Below are 27,635 nucleotides of genomic sequence, written 5' to 3'. Positions count from 1 at the left end.
ATTTTTTATAGCTAAAGATTTATTTGAGTCTTGCTTTAATGGAATTTTTTGTTTAAAGAAAGTCTTTGCTAAACAAAAAGTGTCGTCCCTGATTAGCATATGCAGACTGCACAGGCAAATCTGGGACTTAACTCATTACACACATGCATTAAACCCCCGTTTTGTTCATTTGTTTGATTAGGCACACATTTTTATACACCCGTTGAAAACAGGACGTATTATAGTTTAACCCTTGCAAGCGGCGGCGTCCACAGCAGTGTCTGCTCTCTATTTTAAATAGTTTTCATCTGATCTTCACCAAACTTGGTCAGAAGTTGTATCTAGACAATATCTAGGTCAAGACCGAATATGGGTCATGCGGGGTCATAAACTAGGTCACAGGGTCACTAAGTGCCTTTCAAGGATTCAACATGGTGTCCGCTTTCTAATTGAAGTAGTTTACATCCGATCTTCACCAAACTTGGTCTGCAGTTGTATCTAGACAATATCTAGGTCAAGTTCGAATATGGGTCATGCCAGGTCAAAAACTAGGTCACTGGGTCACTTAGTGCATTTCAAGGATTTAGCATGGGTTCCGCTCTCTAATTGAAGTAGTTTTCATCCGATCTTCACCAAACTTGGTCAGACATTGTATCTAGACAATATCTAAGTCAAGTTCGAATATGGGTAATGCCGGGTCAAAAACTAGGTTGGGGTCACTTAGTGCATTTCAAGGATTTAGCATGGTGTCCGCTCTCTAATTGAAGTAGTTTTCATCCAATCTTCACCTAACTTGGTCAGAAGTTGTATCTAGACAATATCTAGGTCAAGTTCGAATATGGGTAATGCCGGGTCAAAAACTAGGTTGGGGTAACTTAGTGCATTTCAAGAATTTTGGCATGGTGTCCGCTCTCTAATTGAAATAGTTTTCATCCGATCTTCACCAAACTTGGTCAGAAGTTGTGTCTAGATGATATGTAGGTCAAGTTCAAATATGGGTCATGGTAAAGTTATCAAGTTGTCCAAAACCTTCAATCGGGCGTATCTTGTGACAGTTTGGCACTCTTCTTATTAATGGTCATGCAAAGAATGCTTTGTATTGCGACAGCATTGTCTGTTTATCAGCCACTGATAAAAATTAACACTCATTTATTATTCTCTTAAAGGACATAAAACTTCCTGGAATCATACAATCTTGCATTGTCTTATGACCTTAAATAAGTGGATTCTTTTAAATTATGTTTGTTTAACATTCATGTTACATTTGATTTTCTGGTTTAGAGGACCCACACAAATCCAAAGAAATTTGTGTCTGACGATTGATATTAGTTTCACAGTAGTTGCTTCCTGGGAATGACAGTAATGATCTGTTGTCTCCCTGTTTCTTTCTTTTCAGTCAATGATGTCAGTGGTTTCACACCAATTGCCTCACTTTTCTCTTTACTCTTGGCTGCTTGATTTTCAGGGAGAGGCAAGTCGACCCTGGTGCAAGGTAATTTGGCCCAGTATGATTTCTGTGGTTTCCAACAAAATAGATAAATGATCTCTTAATCAATCTTTGTTTTTTTGTTATTCAGGCAGCGGCAAGTCCACCCTGGTTCGGGGTCTTGAGCAGGTGTACCCGGGCGCTGTTGTGTGCTCAGTTGACCAGTATTTCATGGACAGTAGCAGAAAATACTGGTGACTAATTACAGTTGAATACCTCTTTTTTTGTAATATTGTCACTTGAAATGAATTGCTTCTTTGATCTGTATATCTTTTGATATTTATTATATTATCAGAATACTTACTTAGTTTAAACCTATTTATTTTAGCTTGATTGCATAGAAAGCCTAAGGCATATTTGAAACGCTCTCGAGTCTGTTTCCTGGGAATGGAACCAGTACTGGTGTCTATGGGGGAAATCTAAAGAAAGCTCCCTCAGTGGGAATCGAACCCATGACCTCCCGATGGCTAGGCGGACAACATACCCACTACACCACTGCGGCTTACTTGCTTGTTATGTACAGTATCAAAATTATTGAGGTCCATCATGGGGAAATAAATGCCATGCTAAATGCTGTCAGCGTTTCTCTAGACCAGCCTGTGCACTCGCGCAGTCTGGTCAGGAGGTACTCTGTCCACCATTAAGTCACACAAGGTTTGTTAAAAATTAGTAAAAGGTAATTATGCCATACACTTGGTTCTGGGCCACTTACCGGTACTCTTTTTCCACCAAAGTACTAGAAAGAGTTGCCTGACTGCGCAACTTGTCAGAAAAGTTAGTTTTTGTCCCACCAAGGCCGAAACGGAGATGGTTAATTTATTATATAAAGCAAGCATTCTGCAATATTAATAAAAACTAGTCCAATTAAGTGAACATTTAAGTGGAAAATCATATGCTCCTCGATTTTGTTCAATTCATTTATTTTCATTAAAATGTGCAGCTACCGATTATAAGCTTGGACAGAATTAATTGAAAACGTAATCTTTTTTAATGCAATTACATAGAATAAATGTCCATCCCTAGCTATGACCACAAGAAGATTGAGGCAGCCCACAATTACTGTCAGTCACGGGCAGAGTCCAGCTGTAGCAACAACATGCCAGTCATCATCATCGATAACACCAACATACAGAGGTGGAACATGGCCTTCTACTTCAAGTAGGTCACTTTAGGGTGATTATGAGCCTCACTGTGAAAAAATGGGGCTTAATGCATGAGCGTAGTATCTCCAATATTAACCTGTGCAGGCCGCACTGGCTAGTCAGGGACGACATTTTCCACCTAACCTGGATTTTTGCTTAGAAGAGACTGGCTTTGAAAGAAAAATACCAAAATATGTCATCCCTGATTTGCCTTTGCTTACTGCACAGTCTAATATAGGACGACACTATACGCTCATGATAAAGCCCAATGTTCACAGAGTAAAGTCCATATTCATTACATCAATGAATTTAACATGTTTCCAATCTCTACCTCATTACTCATGTTTGTTGTTGTGTTTTTTAGCTCACCTGAGCACAACATGCTCATGGTGAGCTTTTGTGATCGCTTTTTGTCCATCGTGCGTCGTGAGCCGTCAACATTTGCCTTGTTAACTCTCTAGAGGCCACATTTATTGTCCAATCTTCATGAATTTGGTCAGAAGATTGGTCTCAATGATATCTTGGATGAGTTCGAAAATGGTTACGTTTGCTTGAAAAACATGGCTGCCAAGGGGCGGGGCATTTTTCCTTATATGGCTATATATGGCTATAGAAAAATCTTGTTAACACTCTAGAGGCTACATTTATTGTCTGATCTTCATTAAACTTGGTCAGAAGATTCATCCCAATAATATCTTGGACGAGTTTGAAAATGATGCCGGTTGGTTGAAAAACATAGCCGCCAGGTGGCGGGGCATTTTTCCTTATATGGCTATAGTAAAACCTTGTTAACACTCTAGAGGCCACATTTATTTTCCAATCTTCATGAAACTTGCTCAGAAGATTTGTCCGAATTATATCTTGGATGAGTTTGAAAATGGTAACCTTTGCTTGAAAAACATGGCTGCCAAGGGGCAGGGCATTTTTCCATATATGGCTATAGTAAAATCTTGTTAACACTCTAGTTAATAGATTTGACAAAAAATGCTTACTTCTTCATGTTTTTCTTCCAATGATGTACTCATCCCTCTCCGTACTAACCAACTCTTAGACTTAAGAATAAAAAAAAGAAGAATTGTTCTTACTAAAGAATAATTAGATGTGTAAATTTTCTGTCAAAATTGAACTGTATTTACATGTAATCTACTAGAAAGGTTAAGTATTCTGTGTAAAACTATATCAGAATATACCACAATCTGACTGACAATGTTTTTTATGCCCCCGGATCAAATGATCAGGGCATATTGTTTTTGGCCTGTCTGTCTGTCATTCTGTCACTCAGTCATTCTGTCCAAAAATTTTAACCTTGGTTAAAGTTTTGCGATAACGTTTGCAATATTGAAGATAGCAACTTGATATTTGGCATGCATGTGTATCTCATGGAGCTGCACATTTTGAGTGGTGAAAGGTCAATGTCAAGGTCATCCTTCAAGGTCAAATGTCAAATTTATGGTGTCTGTCCGTCCGAAAACTTTAGCATTTGCCATCACTTTTTCAATATTGAAGATAGCAACTTGATATTTGGCATGCATGTGTATCTCATGAAGCTGCACATTTTGAGTGGTGGAAGTTCAAGGTCAAGGTCTTCCTTCAAGGTCATCCTTCAAGGTCAAAAAAAATAAATTAAAAATTCAAAGCGGTTTTCTCATGAAGCTGCACATTTTGAGTGGTGGAAGTTCAAGGTCATCCTTCAAGGTCAAGATCATCCTTTAAGGTCAAACGTCAAAAAACTAATAAAAAAGTTTAAAGCGGCGTTATCATGAAGCTGCACATTTTGAGTGGTGGAAGTTCAAGGTCAAGGTCATTCTTCAAGGATGAGGTCATCCTTCAAGGTCAAAGGTAAAAAAAAATTCAAAGCGGCGTTATCATGAAGCTGCACATTTTGAGTGGTGTAGGTTCAAGGTCAAGGTCATCCTTCAAGGTCAAGGTCATCATTCAAGGTCAAAGGTCAAACAAAATATTTAAAAAATCAAAGCGGCGTTATCATGAAGCTGCACATTTTGAGTAGTGGAAGGTCAAGGTCATCCTTCAAGGTCAAAAAAAAAAAATTCAAAGCGGCGTTCTCATGAAGCTGCACATTTTGAGTGGTGGAAGTTTAAGGTCAAGGTCATCCTTCAAGGTAAAGGTCATCCTTCAAGGTCAAAGGTAAAAAAATTAAATAAAAATTCAAAGCAGCGTTCTCATGAAGCTGCACATTTTGAATGGTGGAAGTTCAAGGTCAAGGTCATTCTTCAAGGTCAAGGTCATCCTTCAAGGTCAAAGGTAAAAAAATAAATAATTTCAAAATGGCCTTATCATGAAGCTGCACATTTTGAGTGGTGGAAGTTCAAGGTCAAGGTCATCCTTCAAGGTCAAAGGTCAAAAAAAATATATTTCAAAGCGGCCTCCTCATAAAGCTGCACATTTTGAGAGGTGGAAGTTCAAGGTCAAGGTCATCCTTCAAGGTCAAAGGTAAAAAAAAAAAAAAAATCAATGTGGCGCAATAGGGGGCATTGTGTTTCTGACAAACACATCTCTTGTTTTTTTCAAACATTGTTAAAAAACACAAATATTTTTATTATTTTATTTTTTAAATACCGGCCAACCATTCCACCCAAGAATCCCCCCCCCCCCCAAAAAAAAAAATAATTGTTTTTGTGCATTTTTTTTGCATTTTTGGAAGATAATGTAATAAATGACCACACCCCCACACTATACACCCCTCTCCACTCCACCCCTCCCTCCTTTGTTATTGAAATTGAGATAGGTCCCTACACCTTTAAAAAGAAAAATAGATGAGCGGTCTGCACCCGCAAGGCAGTGCTCTTGTTTCAATAATGTGTTTACTAAGATTTAACTTATAGAGTAATTATATACATTTTAAATATATGGACAGTGCTTTGTGAAAAGGGGGTACAATGCATGTGCGTAAAGTGTAGTTCCAGATTAGCCTGTGCGTATTGCACAGGCAAATCAGGGATGACACTTTCGGCTTGTATGGTATTTTTCATTTACAGAAAGTCTCTTCTTAGCAAAAATCCAGTAAATGCAGAAAGTGTCGTTCGGCCTAATTAGCCTGTGCAGACTGCACAAGCTAATCTGGGAGACACTTTATGCACATGCATTTAACGCACTTTTCACAGAGCACGACTCATATGAAGTTGTTTGCGTGCTGAATGATGATAATCACAACATGGCATGCATAGATGTCTGCTGGCATTTAAGACTACAAGCAACAATTTAAGGCTACAAGCAACACTAATTGCCACGATTGCATGTGATATTATTGATCTTTTTCTACTTGAAATGGATAAGTAATGCTAGCGATGTGTTTTGCGTTTTAATGGCGTCCTTTCTCCAAACATAACAATATATCATAAACAACAATAACAAATTGACGTACATGAATATGACGTTAGACGGCGGCGTCACACGACATCATGCAAAATCCTAACAATCTTAATAAGCAGAAAGAAAAATACATAAAATCATAAATAATGAATATATAGAGAGAGATGCCACCAACCAGTGGAGACTGACAAAAGCTATGAATGAAGAGAGCAACATGGTTCAGAAGATCACCGTTGGGGAACTAAGAACTTTGACAGAATAGGCGGCCGCAAATGCTTTGGCCTGAGCATAGGCAATGGCACTTGATAAAGAAGTCTGACAGGAAGTAAGAGAAAGGTCGCCAATGACAACAACGCACTTGAAGCCATGACAAAAGAGGTCAAGTTAGAAGAAATGAAGAAGGCTGCTAAAACTTTAGAGCCTATGTTTAAAGCCTGGATCCATGGTGCAAAATTCCTTACAGATGGTTTGTTAGTCATGGAAGCATGAACTGTGTTGCTCCTAAGCATGACTACAGTACTGAGTTGGATAGGGCATGAAATGAGTGTTGCTTATTTTAAAGATTTTTTTTGGAAGCCTATTGATTTTAGGTAGTCATTAAGGCAAATTGTATAGCTTTTGAGATTTCGAATTCGGTCTAATTTCAGCCTTTATACTTTTTGCTCAGTCTAGCTATCACTATCACCCTCTGGTAGTATAGGACGCAGGCATTTGCCATATGACTAATTTTTGCATGACCAAGGTCAAATAATGTGTACACCCTTGTCACAACTGCATCCATGCGTTGCAGACTGGCTCAGGCAAGCTACCACTATCACACGGTGGTAGTCGAGGCTCAGACGCCATGGCGATACAACCCTCAGGAACTGGCAGCCCGGAACCACCACAATGTGGATAATGTGGATGTAGAGACGAAAACCCAGAAGCTACACCAGAAGCTACAGAGCCTGCAGAAAAACAAGCTGACGCCATATTACTATGGGTAATAGATATGAGACTAGCTCTGAGATAACAGGGTTTAAGGCATGTACGTAAAGTGTGGTTCCAGATTAGCCTGTGCAGTCAGCATTTGCTAATCAGGAATGAAACGTTTTGCCTAAACTGGACTTTCCTCTATAAAGAGAATTCTTTTAAACAAAACAATAACATAATAAAATTGGAAAGGGTCGGTACTGATTAGCATGTGCAAATTGCACAGGCTAATCTAGGACGACACATTAAGCACATTTTTTTAAATAATCATCATTTTGCAAAACTGTGAATGAGTCAATTTAAATTCAATAAGTATATCCTTGCATACCACATTTCAGCTGGTTCCTACGTCAATGCGACTCTTCAAGGCTGGTTGCCATGGCAACAGAAACACTGGCTAGTTGTGCTAAGGAGCTTCAAGACAAGGGACTGGCCCTTGATATGGCTGACTTCATAACAAGTAAGATTCTTAGCTAAAGTTTAGTTTCAACCTAGTTATCCTAGCTCAATTGCTTTGGCTTTGAAAATTCATCATCTTACACAGACAGAGCGGCCTTGGCCTTAAAATGACTAAATGATTCTGCAACAAGTTCATTAATGAAAGTTTAAACCGATCTTCTGTTTGTACATAATTTTGTACTCTGCCATAATTACGCAAGTGATGTTCTTATTGTACATCCATTCAGATGGTTTGTAAATAAATTATGCTTAAATTTTTCCACCATGTTTAAAAAAATAAAAATACGTACTGTGCCACATGATAAACACTCTTTGGATGTCTTATGAAATAAATGCCTTAGCTATATATCTTCCATGGAGTGCAAAGATTGCAATATATTTTATTGTTTTTATACGCCCGTCTATGACGGGACGTATTATGGTATACCCCGCGTCCGTCTGTCCGTCCGTCCGTCTGTCCGTCCGTTTTTATACGCCCGTCTATGACGGGACGTATTATGGTATACCCCGCGTCCGTCTGTCCGTCCGTCCGTCTGTCCGTCCGTATGTCTGTTAATGTCGTACGCTACGTCAAATATCCTTCGATGGATTTTTTTCAAATTTCAACACAATCTTAATATTGATAAACCCTGATCCCCTTTCGTTTTTGACGGAATTCTGAATTGTCGTTCCAGAGTTATGGGACTTTGTTCGTCAAAATTTCGTTATTTCATTGAATGTCCTACTGTAGCTATATAAAAATGTTAAAGTTGTTATAACTTTGGTATGCTTGGACCTAGAGTCTTGAAACTTGACATGAAGGTTGGCCAGAACTAGTAAGTAACCCCTGGACATTTCAAGGTCATTCATTTGAAGGTCAAGGTCACTGTGACCTTGAATGTAAAAATGTTAAAGTTCTTATTTCATGTTATAACTTTGGTATGCTTGTACCTAGAGTCTTCAAACTTGAAATAAAGATTGGCCAGTACTAGAAGATGACCACTGGTCATTTCAATGTCATTCATTTGAAGGTCAAGGTCACTGTGACCTTAAATGTTAAAATTGTTATAACTTTGGTATGCTTGGACATAGAGTCTTCAAACTTGACATGAAGGTTTGCAAGCACACTTAGATGACCACTGGTCATTTCAAGGTCATTCATTCTAAGGTCAAGGTCACACAAGGTCACTGTGACCTTAAATGTTAAAATGTTAAAATTGTTATAACTTTGGTATGCTTGGACATAGAGTCTTAAAACTTGACATGAAGGTTTGCAAGCACACTTAGATGACCACTGGTCATTTCAAGGTCATTCATTCTAAGGTCAAGGTCACTGTGACCTTAAATGTTATTGTTGTTCATGTATCCTACCGTAGCTCAAATATCCCCCGATGGATTTTTTATACGCCCGTCTATGACGGGACGTATTATGGTATACCCCACGTCCGTCTCTCCGTCCGTCCGTCCGTCCGTCTGTTAATGTCGTACGCTACGTCAAATATCCTTTGACAGATTTTCTTCAAATTTTAACACAATCTTAATATTGATAAACCCTGATCCCCTTTCGTTTTTGACGGAATTCTGAATTGTCGTTCCAGAGTTATGGGACTTTGTTCGTCAAAATTTCGTGATTTCATTGAATGTCCTACTGTAGCTCAAATATCCTTCGATGGATTTTTTTCAAATTTCAACACAATCTTAATATTGATAAACCCTGATCCCCTTTCGTTTTTGACGGAATTCTGAATTGTAGTTCCAGAGTTATGGGACCTTGTTCTTCAAAATTTCGTGATTTCCATGCTCATGTACTTATAAAATAAACCATGTATTCAAATACAAATAAACTGAAGTAAAAAAATGATTCAAAGGGTTATTTATTACCTTACTACTTCATTGGCGAACGACGGGCGTATCATGCGCTCATGGCGCAGCTTTTATTAAAAATGTTCATTATTAAAGGGGCCTTTTCACAGATTTTGGCATATTTTGAAGTTTGTCATTAAATGCTTTATATTGATAAATGTAAACATAGGATCTTAAAAGCTCCAGTAAAAAAATCAAGAATAAAATTAAAAAAATGAAAAAAAGTAGCCGGTACCAGGGCTCGAACCAGTGACTCCCGGAGTCCTGGAATTAGTCTGAAGTAAAAATGCATTAGCCCTCTCTGCTATTCCGCCGGGTATACACAGGGTAAGTATTTTATACCTTATATAAGCAATCTTCGTAATTTCGTAAATTTAAACGACAACAGATCTTTCCAAATTATTTAACCGTTTCACGTTGCAACGCTTTATAATTTTTAGGTTTTCAAATCGTCAAAAGATACATATAATGGCTATATTGGACTATGGTAAATGTTCAGTAATACTGTTTCCTCACAAATATCATAACTAAAACGAAAATTTGCGAATCTGAAACAACTTTTTTCAATTTTGTCAATTTACCAAACCGTGACAAGATCCCTTTAAAAGATCATTTATTTAGTTAAATGATTTAATATAAACAATTGTTTCATATTGAGAGAATAGAGCTTTCATTATTTATTTAAGATGTCATTTTCAGGAACTCACAATTGTTTAAGTGATTTGTACACGGCACCGAAGAAAATGCTCCACTGTACGGCGGGGGTCATGGGCAATAAGGGCAGCAAATCTTACCACGAGAATAAAACTGTACTTTCCTCCCTTTGGAAAACTTTCAAGCTTGCTGTTACTGGCCTGGTATTTACTGAAAAAACAGTTTGTGCTGTTGTGGACTTATACCATAACAATACAGCTGTAGAGAAAAACGAAATCTCAAAAGAACAGCAAGACGATTTGCCTGGAAACACAAGTCAAAATGATGAAGAAGTTGAAGAAAGTCCGTCAGCAAACGACGCTTCAACTTTGCTGGAGACTCCATTGAAGAAAAGGAGATCTGAATTGCTCAAATTGTATATGAAAGAGGAGGAAGACAGTCTGAGAGAAAAATACAAAGGGGTGAAGAAAGGTGTAGGTTACAGTTCCAGTCAGAGTGTTTTTCGTCGTGGCTGCAGCGCTCATGTAAGAATCTCGTATGCCAAAAACGGGTTGGCAAAATACAGCAGTGATGAAATACTGCGTATATGTGAGCTGGAATTCCATGGAAAGCGTTTGAGTGAAATTGAAACGGAGGTTGGAAAAGTGAGAGCGTACGAAAGTAATACTTACCAAGTGCTTTTTAAGGGGCCAGTGGTGTTTGACACGCTTTTTCATGGATTTTACACTGCACAAAAATAAAGTTGTTTTCTTTTATTTATTTAAGTTAACTTTTACTTATACAAATCGTCTGTTATAAATTTGAATGGTGTGTACATGTATAGAGTTAATGTGCTTGAACCCATACTCAGCTATGAGATTTAAAGTGTTGAATATTAACCAATGGTATCTAATGCAGAAAATATATTTTTAAATTGACAAAACAGTTTCTTAATCAGCCATCAATTTGTAACATTTTATCTTGACCATTTTTTGATGAAAATGCAGAGTACAAAATATCTATACATGTTGTAACAGGTAAAGCATGCTTTATCTTAATGTTATATCTACACTTTTGTTTTCCATGTTTTTTTTACTTTTTTTGTCAACTTATAAATTTTCACTTTTAAGTGGCAACCTGTTTTACTTTATATGTCTGTCCTGCAATAATTCAAAAAGTACTCACTTTAACCCATTTAAGCCTAGTGGACTCACCCATCCTTCTAAATTGGATCAATTTATTTCCAAAACTAGGGATGTCTAGTATATTTATTTATATATTTAGAATATTTCTAACATAAATTCCTTTAAGCAAACAGCGCAGACCCTGATGAGACGCCGCATCATGCAGCGTCTCATCAGGGTCTGCGCTGTTTGCCAAGGCCTTTTTTTCTAGACGCTAGGCATAAATGGGTTAATAGCTTCTGCTTAACATTATATAAATGATTATTATCCCAGAGTCATGTATGGCCAGGCATATAGGTTGGCACATATATTAGGGGCAAACAGTCCTTTTATTTTTTATATGCCTTCATTCGTGCAAAGCTGCATCTTCATAAGATTGTCATAAAGTTAAATGTGTTTTGATATAAAAAATAGTTTTACATTTAGCAGGAGCTTATGCAATCTCATATAACTCCTCATCTTTTACTTTGTTTTGGGCTGTTTGGAATTTCTTGCACACGTTTCTTTTCTAAATGACTTGTGATGTCTTGGTATAATCATGTGATACGTTCAGGTATTGGTTTACTTGAAATCTTTTATCCTTATATTTTTTATCTTTATCAATTTAAAATTAAAAGACGAACTACCCTCGGTGAGTTTGCATGTATTTTATATAATTCGTCAAAAAAACAATGATTAGTGGTTCTGATGAAGAATTAAAACCATTATCTTTATTGTAGCATTATCAAATTTGACTATTAAAGATTGGCAAATGAAAATGTATATTAAGAGAATTGCTTTGCATTTAAGACGATTGATGTGCAACTGGACTGAAAGATTTGCTGTGATGTAGTCTTGTTATGTGATTTTATTTTATGCTTTCCAGTGGTTTATAGAGAAATATTAGTGAATTAAAACTGATAATTTCACTGTTTCAAACAGTGAAAATTAACAGTGAAAATTAAGAAATAATATTTTTCTATCATGGTTTGTTGTCGAATAACCCACAGTAAGGAGTTTAGATGCGTAGGAATTAAATCACGAGTGCGAAGCACGAGTGATTTGATAACACGCATCTATACAACTTACTGTGGGTTATTCGACAACAAACTATCATAGAAAAATATTATTTCGATTCTTACACGATTCTGATTGATTTGGTTCAAGCTTTAGGACGTGAACTATATTTTTCAATACTCCACCCTTCTTAGTACTAAGTTCACTATTTAGTGACGTCATTGAATTGTACAAACATATGACGTCATTTTCATTCATAAATATTTTGCCAATGACGTCACTTTCATTGAAAACAACATCGTAGAAACTTAATGACGTCACTTTTATTGATGCTACTGAAAAGCTGACATGCTTTAAATGTTTTCTGAATTACGTTTTCTAACAAATAACATTCTTTGTAGACGTGGTTATGCCACTTTTCACCAAATATACAATTTATTGTTTCATTACATTTATATACATGCTACATTTATTACATTTCTTTTAGAGCGGGTTTAAGCACGTGCATTTTACTGCAATATTTTCTTTATTTATTCGGAACTATTTTTGAAACATTAAGCTCCGCCCATAAGTTATTGCAGAATAACCCACACTTGATTTCCTTCTTTGTCTATAGAAAACAAGTCGCGTGCCGTGTTAGAATTATCGATAATTTTCACTGTTTACTGTGAAATTAGTTGACGTCATTTTTTTACGAAATGACGTCATTATCCCAGCGACATTCTTTCGTTAAACTCTTTAACCATGTATATAAACGGTAAAAAAAGCATAAAATAAAAAGAAAATTTGTTAGATTCAGTAGAATATCAATTTTAATTCACTTATGATCATAGAAAATATATATTTTCTATGATCACTCGTGAATTAAAATCGATAATCCACCGAATCCAACAAATATCCTCCATTAAATTGGTTAGTTCAGAAATGGGAATGTTCTTTTTGTCTATAGAAAATCAGTGTGCCTCATGTTACAATTCCGTGTCCTTAATTTGAAACTCAGTCATTTAGTGAATTTATAAAGGAAAGTATTAAAATTTACAAAAAATAATTATAAAAGTTTTTAAATACTTTTTCATCAGGGAAACAAAATTGCCATAAATTGTATCATCTCATCTTTCCATATGGTCCCCTCTGGGACATACCGGTATGCTGCATACCAGCTTCCTCCAGGAGTCTCAGTTCTGGGTGTTTCAGCTGCCCTTATATCTTGCCCAACTGCTTAGCAATCTGCATCTTCATCCAGGATGCAGCCACAGTTTTTTCTAGGCCACCTACTCTTCCTCTTCTCTTTGGGTTTCCAGGTGAGAGATTGCCTTGTCGCATCGGGTGCAGCCTTGCGAAGGGGTGTGGCATTTCCATCGCCAACTTCTCTGAAGGATGTCTTCTACAGTCTGCTGCTTTGTTCTTCATAATTCTTTATTGGTGATATTGTCTGGCCAGCGGATCTTGAGGATCTACCCTGAGGCAAGTTTCGATGAAGACCTGGACTTTCTTTATGGTAATGACAGTTGTTCTCCAGGCGTCTGCTCCAGAGATGAATATTGGCTTCACTATAGTAATGAAGAATCAGATTTTGGTGTTGATACCAATTGCATTGGATCCTCTGATGTCCTTCAGCTGATGGAAGGCTTCTTGTGCTTTACCATTGCGTCTGCATCAATTCTTGGGTGTGGGAGAGAAGAGCGAGATCATTGGCAAAGTCAAGTTTGTCCAAACCGTTTCCTGGGTTTCCAATGGATTATGTTTAGCTTTTGATCCATCGAGGTCTTTATAACCCAGTCTTTAGCCAGCTCCCTTGCAAAAAGTTAACCCACTTTCATACCAAAACACACTTAAACCAACATAAAACTGTGTTTTTTCTAAGTTTTTCTGAGCGGAAGTTGGTTTTTGCTAATAAAAGCGAGTTTTATGTGAGCTAAACTGTGCTTAACTGAGTTTAAAGTTGGTTTTTTAAAGTAGATGTGTGTTAAAGCGAGTTTTTTTGCTGTAAGAAGTTGGTTTTTTATGTGTCAAAAGTGAGTCTTTTTATTTATGAGTTGGTTTATGTGTGTTTAAGTGTGTCTTTTTGTTTCATAAGCGAGTCTTTTACAACAGAAGTGGGTCTTTTTATAAACAGAAGTGGGTTAAAGCGAGTTTAAGTTGGTCTTTTTATAAATAATTTGAAAGCCGCAACAAGGCTAAAAGACTCACTTTAACACACTTATCAATAAGTTGGTCTTTTGTTTATTAACATAACTCAACAATAAAACAATAATTCTTCAACTAGGTCTTTGTTTCATGTTTATAGCCATATATTATCAAGGTGAATTGTAAAGGGGCTTTTTTACAGCTTGTTTGCCATTGCACCTTTTGTACATTTATGGGCTCCCCATAATTTTAAGGAAACATTGGATAAAAATTGCTCTTTCAGAACATCACAGGTTCACAGATACTATAAAAATGTTAAAATGTTCAAACTTAGTTTTATACCTGAATATGAAATTGTTTGTCTTTCACTTTGAATCAATACATAAATATTAAATATATTATAAGAACAATCACACATCTATAAAAATGTGTATACTTCCATTTAATTCACGTTCTTTGGAGAATTCAATAGACTTACAGTGTGTTTTTTATAGATTTTTTGAGGGGGAGAGTGACACTGTTTCTATAATAAATAAAACTAGTTTCAGTGTGAAAGTGTTGATTAATATATGGAAATTTATGTGGGCTTGCCAGCATCAATTATATCTCCTCAACATAAAAACAATAACTATTTTAACTTTCTTATACTGATATTTAACCCCAATACAATTAATGCCTACCACATTGACCTTTAACATACAATTTAAAAGGCAATAAAAATAAATAATATTTATACTATTAATATTATTTGCTAACACCATTCAGCATGTTTTTTTTAAAATATTCACAATTAAATATAATATGCTAAGGGTGCTGTGTATTAGTCAATAAATACATATATGTTGGTGTTGAAATCAGTAGATATTTCTCAGATTTAGTAATTGGCTGACACACATAAGAGATTAGCCCCCCCCCCCCCCAATTAAATCATAAACATTAATTCTTATCACAGTATCAGTGCTCCATCTATAGGCCTAACAAAGGGGTGTTGATAGACTTTTGATTGGCTGAGCCACCATCTATTTGAAAACAAGCGACTTTGATTGGCTGGAGACAGGAAGTTATGTTTTGAAAACAAAGGGGGTTTTCATCAACTGACTTTGAGCTTTAAGGTATAATTGAGTAACATTAAGACTTATAATTCTAGTTTAAAATGTCTTGAATAACTTTCAGCATGAAGTATTGTGTGGTGAAAACAATGTGTATGTACTACAATGTGTAAATCAACAATAAGTTTGTTGCAAAGGAGATTCAAAGTGGATGGTTAAAGTGATATGGTCTCATAATTCATCAACTGCCTGTTATCTTGGAATACTGAAGAACAGTTGTTTTAGGTTTGTATTTTCATTTTTACATCACTTTTTTATTTAGTTTTATATTGAATTAATTATGATCATTATCATATTTATGTATTGTCACTGGGAAATGTAAATGGATAAGTATAAATGTAATGCAATTATAAGGAAAAACAACACCATTTGAATAATTATGGCTGTATTTTATGATTATTGTCATCTTAAATGTTATTTATACCTATTTCTGGTCATTAATGAACAGATTTCTTTCCCACATATTCAATGAAAACTTTTATATTTTAAATTTGAAGGTTAAACTCCCAAGGTGAAATTTACATTGATTGGAAGATTCTTTGGATAGAATATTCCTGCCAAAAGACAGCAGAAGGGGGACTAACTGATGTATGGATTTTGACACCAGATTTTACCCTGCACGAGCAGCCCAACTTGAGTAGATCAGGAGTGGGAAAACCGAGCCCTGTCCTTGACCAAGGAAAGTTGGATTTGTTGAGAGGTAAAACTATACAGGTTTTAGCATTTGAAAGGCGTCACACTTCCGACCAGTCCACACAGCCAAATGAGACCACATATCTTGGTACATTTTCAAACAGTATTTTCTACCACACGTAATTTCTTTTAATTATTTATGACAAGCGTTAAGTCACATGTGATCACAGGATTTAAATTGCAAAAATAAACAAACAAAAACAACAAGCAAACAAACTTGTTTTGATTTAAATTAATAATATTTATAGTAACAAGATATACCATAACAGCAATATTTATCACTTACATTATAAAATATCTTTCAGGACCTGATCTCAAATGAGATCATTCACAAGACGCACCTCGCAAAGGCCATGACAGTATAGTTTTCAGACCTGATCAGCTGGTGACTGCTCTATGAAGTGCTGTTCAACCTCCCCTAAGGGGGAGATTCGAGAGGGTCTCCTGATTGCTGAACACTACGCCATGGTTGGTATGATTCTTTTTTATAGGGAAAAAGGGGATTTAAATATATAGGTGTTCTACTGCCTCCATATTCATTTTGAAACAAACATAATGCAATTGATTCAAATTTGACTCCAGCACATAATCTGTCTTGCGTTAATTTAATACAACTGCTAAAATTTAAGAGTTACTAAAAATTGTGTTTGTGTATAAAAGTTTTGAGAATTTAACACATAGGCAGACAAAAATAACCCCAGTATAAAGTTAACGATCAAGCTCTAATTTTGAACGATATAAAAAATTCAAGCAACAGTAATTTGCCTCCTTGTTTCAAAAACCTCTTTTGAAATCCTTCTAATGTAGATGATGTTAAAATGGGATATCTGAACTGATGATATTGATGTAAACGTTTATTCCACCAAAATCAAGTCATTCAGATCAGACTTGATTTGGGTGGAATAAACTTCTACATGTTTTTTAATACTGTAATGTACAGTAAAATCCTGCATTGATTGTTCATATACATTTCAGTTGTCATCTCCAAAAAGTTTGCCCTGCCCATATCAACAGTGGAAGAGAACATGAGATGGGCCTTGAGGAGGCTTCGTGTCATGCACTGCGGGGAGAATATATAAACTGTTTAGTGCTGAGCAATATGTTCCTTTGTTCATAGGTGTAAATATGTGTAAAGGGCTATTCCAGGAAAAGATAGGATGAAGGATTCCTTAATGTTGTCATTTTATAAATCCGGTACCACCAACACAGTTAAAAACAATTATTATTAAATTTATCCTCTGTATCACCCCTCACTAACTGAAACTGTATATAATCATGGTTCATACCCTTCCTCCCATTTTTACCTGTGGTAGCCCAAAGAGGAGAATGTTATTTATTTTAATTTATTATGTTAAATGTGCTCGCAGATTGTGATAATGTATCTTGGGTAGATGTTTTCCTGGTTTTGTTAAAAATGCACTGTAAAAATGTTCACATTATTTGTTTTTTTTAATATAAACATTGTTTTTTGCAAATTGTGTGTGTCTTTTATTTATAATCACATGGGGCTTGTAATGATCTGTTGTGATTTTATCTCAAATAACCTTTTTACCATTAAGGTGTAAATATTTTTTTTTACAAAGGTTACAGGTCAAACAAGCAAAATTTTATGATCCCTTAAGCGAACAAAAGACTCACAAAAACCAACTTAAACACACTATTGTAGACAGAAGTGTGTTTAAGTTGGTTTTTTGTGAGTTTTGGTATGTTGGTTTTTTGTGAGTTTTGGTATGTTGGTTTTTTGTGGGTTTTGGTATGTTGGTTTTTTGTGAGTTTTGGTATGTTGGTTTTTGTGAGTTTTTTCTGTGTTTAACTCAGTTTTAACCAAGTTGGTAAAAAAACCCACTTTAAACACAGAAAAAACCAACATACCAAAACTCACAAAAAACCAACATACCGAAACTCACAAAAAACCAACATACCAAAACTCACAAAAAACCAACTTACCAAAGCCCACATTTATGTAACAAGTGAGTTTTTTCTGTGTTTAACTCAGTTTTAACCAAGTTGGTAAAAATACCCACTTTAAACACAGAAAAAACCAACTTACCAAAACTCGCAAAAAACCAACATACCGAAACTCACAAAAAACCAACTTACCAAAACTCACAAAAAACCAACTTACCAAAGCCCACATTTATGTAACAAGTGAGTTTTTTCTGTGTTTAACTCAGTTTTAACCAAGTTGGTAAAAATACCCACTTTAAACACAGAAAAAACCAACTTACCAAAACTCACAAAAACCAACATACCAAAACCCACTAAAAACCAACTGCCAATACCGCTTGGTTTAACACGGATAAAACTCGTGTTTAACTCGAGTTTTACACACTTATTTGGGAAGGGCAGTGGAACAGGAAAGGTAACAGTAAGCAGCCTTGCCTCACTGCGGTTCTCACATGAATTGTAATAATATATAATGTTAATACATCATAATATTTAGATATTATGCTGATTTGTGTGTTTCCTAACTAGGGGACACTTGTATTGTGTTGTATGTATTACACTTGTGGGCAGCTTCAGCATACTATTAAAGCCATCATTATGAAACTTAATAGGCAGACTTAGTTATCCAGGAGAAGTGGAGTGCACAAGATTGTTTACTTTGCACCTTATATTTTTGGAACGTCTGTTTATTTTTCATTTTCATCTGGAGCAAACTTCTTGGAATTTAAAATAAAACAATCAACTTGAAACTGATGTGGTAAATATATCTCAATAAGGGGAAATCCATAGCAAAATAATGGTTATGCTACACTTTATACGACAGGAGTTTCATTCATTTTTTTCATACTTGAATTTCTGACAAGATCGATTCTTTCACGTCTTGTGTGTGCATGAAGTTGTTTTGCGGCACAATTGCCCATATTTTGTGTAAGCTATTGGGCATCAAGGAAAACATGTGACTCACAGATTTGTACTTAACCCTTTCCCACTCAGAAGCAAAGTGAAAATGGCTTTGTGCAAACAGCATAAAACCAGAACAGCCTGCGAATAACTTGCAGTCTGTCAGGTTTTATGCTGCTCGTCTGTATCAAAGGGTTAGAGATGAAGCCTTAAAAACTTGAATCTAGTAAGAAAAGTCTTAAATTAAATTTAACTTTCTAGGGGACTACAAATGTTTCAAAATGCGTATCTATGTGGTAAAGAATTGAAACAATTGAAGGAATCCTCATATCCATCTGAATCATTTTATATTGCAAATCAAATAACAGAAACCAATAAACATTTTTGTTTTTGTTTTATTGATCATGACATGTGAACTATTTATTATCCATAGCTTTTCATTTGCATGCACAATGCTATGTTTTTAAATGTGTTCAGGCAGAAACAAAGTTTTTAAAACAATTCATAATTTTTTTTCAATACGTATATTTTTTTAACATGAAAACAACAAAACAAATTATGCCAAATTGATGAGAGGCCCCATAGAACAACACGTTAAATAAAAAGACACAGAGTCAACACTGCACAATTAAAACTTGTACGAATAAACAAATCTCAAGTGGTTCACATTCAGTTTCATTTATGATCGTATTAATAAAATATGTGGTTATTTTAATTATGGCCAACCAGTTTTGTTCCAAAGTGAACAAACACAATCAATGAATGACATGTGAGAAAAGTAAATGAAATTATTTACAGTAAAGCTCCAAGACTAAAACAGTTCTCAAACATGTGACAACTAAATCAACAACAAAATATTTACACATTACATAATGTTTCCCTATTATAATATTTTGTACTTATGACCAATGTTTAAAATCAAGACTAATACTCTGATATTGACAGATATGTAGAGAGAGATTTATAGACTGTACATGAAGTCATGGCAATTAGCCGAAATATGGATTTCAAGGGGATATGTTTTCGAGGTCTCTATTACACACAAATACACATGCGAGTATGCACATTCCAACAATATTCAACAGAAATATGAAACGGGTGTGTTAACAGTTTTATTAAAACAAACATTATTGTCAGAGTAATATGTGCCATCAGGTGTATACAAAATGGCAATCATTTGAAATCTTACAAGCAATATACGTAAATAAGAAGCTTCAACGGTTGAAACCATGCATGAGTGACAGACAGGTAAACATCTAAAATTACTCAACTCGCATCCAATAGCATAACAGGCTTGAGAAGTAGACACATTTGGAACATAGCATTCATTATAATGTTAATATTTATATCATCCAATCCACTGTTGCCATTCGTACACTTTACTGTGCAATATTTTACCACTTTGAAACGGGTGCATCCAATATATTCTTAATTGGACAATAAGAGTTTAAACAAACATTTCCGGGTTGATTCCATACTTATCCATCATGAACAATCTATAGAATCTATATGATATTGAAACAAAACATCATGTAGATATGTGAAAATATTGTTCAATAACAAAAATCACACACAAATATGTTGTGAATAACTTTCTGGACATTCTATGAAGATGTTTTTTTAATTTCAATAAAATTACGTTTTACAGCAAATGTCACAAAACGTCATCAGATGATGTGAATGCATACTTCTTTTGATGTTATCATGTACAAGATGAAAATTACTCACAGAATAAACATATTATTAAACAGAATTTTGTAATGTTCACCACCCGTACCAATTGTACAAAAAGCTGTTAAATAACTGATAATACTGTTCCATGTAATTGTTTCACTTAATGATTCTTCACGAAGCACATTAAAATCGATGTACAGATGATTTACCAATAACTTCAATATTTCATGAGACAATTGTATAGATACAAATCTGAGTCACTGAGAACCTATTATCAGCTCTAAATCACCCTTGATGTCATATGTGCACCCATTCCTCACCTCAAAATTTAAAAACGAACATACCCAAACATACTTCATTTTTGAATATACACTTTTTCAATTACATTTGTTGTAAATTTTGCTGTCATGTAACTTGAATGACGCATACAGGAAATTACAAACATCATATGAACAGAAAATACAGAATGACATTTAGAAATAAAGTCTAATGAATATGTTTGATCCATACAGCATAATAAATACTAGTACGAAAAGAATTAAACATATAAGCATCCGATGAGAAAGAAACTCGGACGAACACAAAAAACTACTTTTAAGGAACTCTATGTAACTTTAAAGAAAACAATGACAATGTTTTCAATAACAGCATTTACCGGTCATTTTTACAGCCACATTTATGATTTGTTGTCTTGAAACAGTCTCAGTTGATGTGCAAATTTAGCTATCAATAAAACTAATGGTATGGTGTTCATTAAATAATAGCAGATGCAGATAAACAAAAACAATAGGAAATAATTCTTAAGTCATTCCTCTACCACACACATTCAGAACAAGGGCTGTTTCTAAAACATGCATGCCCCCCATATAGGCTGTCCGTTGTAGTGGCAGCCAATGTGTGAATACGTTTTTTGTCACTGTGACCTTGACCTTTGACCTAGTGACCTGAAAATCAATAGGGGTCATCTGCAAGTCACGATCAATGTACCTATGAAGTGTCATGATCCTAGGCAAAAGTGTTCTTGAGTAATCATCCGAAAATCATTTTACTATTTCGGGTCACTGTGACCTTGACCTTTGACCTTGTGACCTCAAAATCAATAGGGGTCATCTGCCAGTCATGATCAATCTACCTGTGAAGTTTCATGATCCTAGGCATATGCGTTCTTGAGTTATCATCCGAAAACCATTTTACTATTTCGGGTCACCGTGACCTTTGACCTAGTGACCTCAAAATCAATAGGGGTCATCTGCGAGTCATGATCAATCTACCCATGAAGTTTCATGATCCTAGGCATATCAGAGCTCCAGATAAGGGTCGTATTTTCGTAATTACAAATTATTTTCAAGTCCGTTACGTATTTATTTTAAAATCTTGTCGTACCATTAAGAATTACAAAATCAAGCTACGAATATTATTTTTACATCGGTTCGTATAGATTTTTATTGAGTTCTTTTCGCGTATTAAAGATCTTTGCGGTGCTTATATAGAATGGTTATCGGGTTTGTTTAACAAAGCTCATTTTTTCCAATAAAAGCGGCGTATACAGTCTATCTGTCAAAAAACAATGGCGGCGCCCAGAGAGCGTCCTAAAAAACGGCAAAGCGTCCAAAAACACGCTTTTAACATATTGTACGCAAAGTGAGACGAAGTTAAATGTTTAGAAAGACATAGAAATGATCATATACGATGTTGTATGTTCAGTTTCCGACACAGTCAGAAAAGCTAAACAAAAACACGACACGACGGGTCCAAATTTAAACACAAAAAAAACATTGAACGAGTGGAAGGGACAAGTCCCGTGGCTAATCGTTGAAAAGATTGAAGGGAAGACCCGTTTTGTTTGTGAAATATGTAAAAATTCATCTAAGGCATGCAATCAAAGCACAGTTTGGGCATATGAAAGTATTTGAAAAATAAAATTGTAAAATACTGAAAGACACTGTTGAACTCGTATAAATAAAGTTGCTAGTATGTTTATTTTGATTTTTTTTGCATGAAAATAACCATTATTATTTATTTTTAGGTCATTTATAAAAATAAGAATTATTTTCCAAAACTTAGTAGTAACATTAAGAATAAAATTTCAGAGTTAAGAATTCTTTTTGAAAATCTGGTAGTAATTTAAGAATTTCACAAAACCTTATCTGGAGCTCTGCATATGCGTTCTTGAGTTATCATCTGGAAACCATTTTACTATTTTGGGTCACCGTGACCTTGACCTTAGACCTAGTGACCTCAAAATCAATAGGGGTGTGTGAGTCATGATCAATCTACCCATGAAGTTTCATGATCCTAGGCTTATGCGTTCTTGAGTTATCATTCAAAAACCATTTTACTATTTCGGGTCACCGTGACCTTGACCTTTGACCTAGTGACCTCAAAATCAATAGGGGTCATCTGCGAGTCATGATCAATGTACCTATGAAGTTTAATGATTCTAGGCCCAAGCGTTCTTGAGTTATCATCTGACAACCACCTGGTGGACGGACCGACGGACCGACCAACATGAGCAAAGCAATATACCCCCTCTTCTTCGAAGGGGGGCATAAAAATCAGTTACCCTTAAAATGAAATATTTTAATACAGATGTCACATAACTATATCAAAAACAGCCCTTCTAAAGAAAGCATTGCCAAAACTTAACAAAAGCGTTTTTTGCATTTAGTATCCAGCATGCTATACAAGAAATAAAAGAAACGCTATTTCTCAAGACAGCATAATCAAAACGAATAACATAAGATTTCAAGAATTTTAGTATACAGTATGCATTAACATGTTGGGCACTTTCACAGTTTTGACATGGAGAAAATTATTTTACAAACCTAACTTTTTGCCAATAAAAATTTGTATACCTTGTAAAGGTATTAGTACCTATGTAAATGTCAATAAAAACTTGCTTAATGGTTGACATACCAGAGTAATCATGTTTACAAAAGACATCATTAATACTAAAATATTTATTTTTGCAGCCAAAACAACATAAAGACATACAACTATGACTAAGTAAGATTCTTCCCATTTCTGTTATACGACACATTGTTGTAAAAAGACAATGTCAAAAGCCACAAAACTGTGAAACCGCCCAAATTGTATGCCTACCAACTAATTTCTCTACCAGATCACAGCTCAGGAAACTGTGAAATGGCCCAATAAGAATGCGTTACATTTAAGTTAGCTACTACATCACAGTTCAGTGTGCGCCTGTGCGACATGTGGTCTATCGGCCCTATCGTTCTTTCGATCTCCCATACAGACACCAAGTACTGGTTCTAGGCCCAGGAAACGGACTCGAGAGCATTTCAAATAAGTAGGAATTACTTTCTATGCAATCGAGCTAAAATAAATAGGTTTAAACTAAACTAAACTATCGGCCCTATACGTGCCAACAGGGTCCTCCGAGGGTTTCACGTAGATCCCCTCCATTGCCTGCCAGTAGTTAAGATCACTGGGTGATGAATAGGCGGACACTTCACGCTGACCTGCGATCGGGCGACCAAACGTTTCACCAGCCACGTGGAGATAACTGCAGATGAAAAAATTTAACCCTTCACTACTTAGATACGCACTCTGACGCTTAATTTTTTTCTTAGAAAACCTTTCTAAATTCAAGTTTTAAAGACTTCATTTCCAACCCTATGAGCGTCAAACAGCATAAAGCCTGCACAGACTGCGAGTTACTCAAAGGCTGTTCTGGTTTTATGCTGGTTGCATATAGCCATTTTCACTTTACTTTCCAGCGGGAAAGGTTTATGGCACATAAGCTTTCATAATTATTATTCTCTTAGGACTGTTTTTATCAACGATTTCAAAAGATATGCACATGTTCTCCCTCACATTTACATTTATATGACTAATTACCAGAAAATGTTGTTAGTTCATAAATCTAGTTTAAGTGACAGGCTTTTTAGCACAAGCTTTAAACTCAGTTGAATATTTTCAGTGCAATACAGTTTAAATCTCAAAAAAGTAATGGCATACATTAGTTTTCATATACCTGAAATAAAGTCATAATTTGAATTTATACATCGCAATATACTTAATATATAAACCTATAAAATACAACATCATATATATATAAATATAAACCTTCCTCCTACATTGGTTGTTATATTTTTTGTTGTATTTGTAGCTATTCACATGACATTCAGACCACACTTTCAAATATGGCTTTGATTGATAATTTCATCTTTCAATGAAGAATAAGAGATGTGTTTGTCAGAAACACAATGCCCCCTATTGCGCTGCTTTGAAATAAAATATATATATCACATTTATATATATCATTTGGCAGGTTTATAAATTATCTCCCTTTTAAAGCTTATTACTTCCCTTGGATTGTATTTTTTTTACTTCTGACCTTGAAGGATGACCTTGACCTTGACATTTCACCACTCAAAATGTGCAGCTTCATGAGATACATATGCATGCCAAATATCAAGTTGCTATCTTCAATATTGCAATATTCAATATCTTATCTTATCAATATTGCAAGTTATCGCAAAACTTTAACCAAGTTTAAAGTTTTGGGACAGAATAACAGACAGACAGGCCAAAAACCATTAGTTTGCTAAACATGAGCATCAATAATGAATGCTATTTAAAGCCACACACCTTATTTGGCATAGTAAATTTAAGCATAAATAAGAAACATATTTTATCTATGCCAATTAGAATATATCCGGCGTTTACAAGGTAGAAATCCGTCTTTTTGGGGCTTTAAAGCTAAAAAATAATGGCGTTTGTCGAAATGTAGGTATACGTCTAGAAATCCTTTTTTCTGTTTTAAAAGCGGTACCGTTTGAAATATAATAAATTAATTGCTAGCTAGGCTATATATTTAATTTTATCTATGCCAATTAGAATATATCTGGTGGCTGCAAAGTAGAAATCCGTCTTTTTTGCGCTTTAAAACTTAAAAATAATTGCGTTTGTTGAAATGAATGATCGTATACGTCTAGAATTCCTACTTTCTGTTTTAAAAGCCGTACGGTTTGAAAAATAATAAATTACTTGCTAACTAGGCTATAGATTAAATGACAATTTTGCACGATTTCAAATTGCATTTATAAGTATTGATTAACATGTATTTCTGAAATTCATTTTAAAGTCAGAGGCAAGGTGTGTGGCTTTAAACTCTGCAACAGATACAATACATAAACTTTATTACCTGTAGGTGAACTACTTACTATTCAGTGACCACATGCTTCAGTCGTACTTTCTCGTTCCTACTCCAGTGTTTCCTAGTGTTCCTACTCGTGATCGCCACGAGTGAAAATATTATTTTCTATGATCACTCGTGAATTAAAATCGATAATCCACCGGATCCAACAAATATTTTCTATATATATTTTCCATGATCACGAGTGAATTAAAATCGATAATCCACCGAATCCAACAAATTTTCTTTTTATTTAATGCATTTTTCACAGTTTATATACATTGTTCAAGAGTTTAACTAACGAATTTTGCTGGGATAATGACGTCATTTCGTCAAAAAAAATGACGTCAATTCACAGTAAACAATGAAAATTTTCAATAGCTAATTCTCACTGATAATTTTCACTGTTTGAAACAGTTTTTATTCACTTATACTTCTCTATAAACCACCGGAAAGCATTAAATAAATGTTTATAACAGTTAAACACAGTTGTTGTTGTTTTTTTATAAAAATTCCCCCTCCTAAGGGAGGACCCCTTCCCCCAAAGTAGTGTGAGGGCACTGAACTCGTCAGATACTCCAAGAAACTATAAATATGCACCAATCAATACATTTTAGTTTTTTGTTCAGTTGTATTTCGGTAATTTCATAGCAGTCTGTTTACTGTCTTGCACTTTCCCTTGCGGAGCTTGTGTACGAGTGCTCGATGCACATATCAACATAAACAATTGACAACTGCCCTAATTGAATCAGTAGTAGGTGGGAGAATGATAGTAGATAGATGTCATGACCAATACCCACAGTATTATTTATTGATTGAAATGCCACTGCTGAGATTCATCATCCATTGCTCTACCAACAGACTATGCCAGCCAAGCAATTACTTTTTCTGGGAAGTCTGTATGTCCAGTTAAGTAAGAAGCTTTATAACATGATATACGCTCCAGGAGTGAAATAACGTAATGCTCAATTTTGTTTATTACACTGGTGTTATTACACTAGTTATATAACTGTGAAATGACAAGTTATATAACTAGTGTAAAATGACGTCATTATACCAGCGAATTTCTTCAGTTAAACTCTTTTACAATGTGAATAAAAGGTGAAACAAGCATATAATAAAAATAAAATGTGTTGGTCATGTTTAAATAGAATCTTAGATTCGTGGTCATTTTGTATTGAATTTATTAAACTTGTCATCTAAATAAAGATAAAAACTCGGCAAGCCTTGTTTTTATCTTTATTTAGATGACTTGTTTGATTAAGTCAATACAATACGACCACTCATGCAAGATCCTATATTAGTTAAACAGGGCCGTTGTATTTACCTTCATCGCCCTCCCCGTCCTCCCCAAAGGGGCTGACCTCCAGGTTATGAGAGAGAGGAGACTGGAAGTGGTGGCTGTGGAGATTCCTGCGGGTCTGCAGGTGCATCAGTCGTATAGTCTGACCGCTTTTTATAGGCTGACTGTAATATGAAAGTAAACATTGCAATACAAAAATGTTAATGTTTTTTGGACTTATGAACAAGATCTCCATATATTTCATTTTACTTGTTAAGTGCTTTTTAGTGATGACATTGGGCTGACAGAAAAACTAGAGTAAAGTTCAGACATGTATTCATCATATGGTCCTCTATACGCATACAGTTTCATCAACCTAGCTAAGATATTTTTTAATTTTCCCAGGACCCTAACTTTAGTTTTCTGCAACCATTACAACAACCATATTTGTCTGATAAAAAAATGAACATATTCCACATATTGTCCTCTATTCACAAACAAAGTTTCGTCTTATGAGCATTTGTACTTTATGAGTTGTTTCAGAATCCTGAAAATCTGAAAAATGCCCCAAAGGAAAAAAAGTTGCATCAATTTTGATTCCATAAGGGCATTAGCTGCAAGTGAACAAAGACATTTAGCACTGAAACTGAACATTGCAGCAAAAAGGCATATAATTTAAAGGAAAATGTGAATTTTTTTTGCAAATAATTACAAAGCAA

At 35.2% G+C, this 27,635-nt stretch overlaps 2 protein-coding genes and 2 long non-coding RNA genes across 8 annotated transcripts in view; 3 read left to right on the top strand and 1 right to left on the bottom strand.

Moving 5' to 3' along the window:
* Positions 1 to 11,791, top strand: part of LOC127856235 (uncharacterized) — a 32,137-nt gene extending 20,346 nt beyond the window's left edge. For all 3 annotated transcript variants that reach the window (XM_052392336.1, XM_052392329.1, XM_052392343.1), the window contains exons 5-9: positions 1,557 to 1,659; positions 2,489 to 2,623; positions 6,728 to 6,919; positions 7,248 to 7,369; positions 9,910 to 11,791. In XM_052392336.1, coding sequence (XP_052248296.1) covers positions 1,557 to 1,659; positions 2,489 to 2,623; positions 6,728 to 6,919; positions 7,248 to 7,369; positions 9,910 to 10,604 — 1,247 coding nt within the window. In that variant the 3' untranslated portion in view covers positions 10,605 to 11,791. The remainder of the gene's footprint in view (positions 1 to 1,556; positions 1,660 to 2,488; positions 2,624 to 6,727; positions 6,920 to 7,247; positions 7,370 to 9,909) is intronic.
* Positions 7,750 to 9,208, top strand: LOC127856492 (uncharacterized). The gene is made up of 2 exons (XR_008038071.1): positions 7,750 to 8,521; positions 8,677 to 9,208. It is a non-coding gene; the product is annotated as an uncharacterized LOC127856492 (long non-coding RNA).
* Positions 11,792 to 12,347: 556 nt separating the features above from the next.
* The window catches only part of LOC127856460 (stromal cell-derived factor 2-like), a 54,666-nt gene continuing 39,378 nt past the window's right edge, over positions 12,348 to 27,635 (bottom strand). The window contains exons 4-6 of one of the 2 annotated variants that reach the window (XM_052392672.1): positions 26,962 to 27,101; positions 23,854 to 23,999; positions 19,177 to 23,706 (exon numbers count right to left, since the gene is read on the bottom strand). In XM_052392672.1, the coding sequence (XP_052248632.1) occupies positions 23,881 to 23,999; positions 26,962 to 27,101 (259 nt within the window). In that variant the 3' untranslated portion in view covers positions 19,177 to 23,706; positions 23,854 to 23,880. Of the gene's footprint in view, positions 13,814 to 19,176; positions 23,707 to 23,853; positions 24,000 to 26,961; positions 27,102 to 27,635 lie in introns of those variants that run through there. The other variant, XM_052392679.1, reaches the window with a different exon arrangement.
* Positions 15,067 to 17,631, top strand: LOC127856489 (uncharacterized). Of its 2 annotated transcripts, none has more exons than XR_008038067.1 (4): positions 15,067 to 15,484; positions 15,757 to 15,959; positions 16,258 to 16,420; positions 16,928 to 17,631. It is a non-coding gene; the product is annotated as an uncharacterized LOC127856489 (long non-coding RNA). The 2 variants fall into 2 exon arrangements; XR_008038066.1 differs by having other exon boundaries at positions 16,258 to 16,424; positions 16,928 to 17,629.

Source organism: Dreissena polymorpha, chromosome 1 (assembly GCF_020536995.1).
Source record: "Dreissena polymorpha isolate Duluth1 chromosome 1, UMN_Dpol_1.0, whole genome shotgun sequence".
NCBI classification, from domain to species: Eukaryota; Metazoa; Mollusca; class Bivalvia; order Myida; family Dreissenidae; genus Dreissena; species Dreissena polymorpha.
The sequence above is the reverse complement of the archived record's forward strand: the minus strand, read 5'-3'. Positions and strand labels throughout refer to the sequence as shown.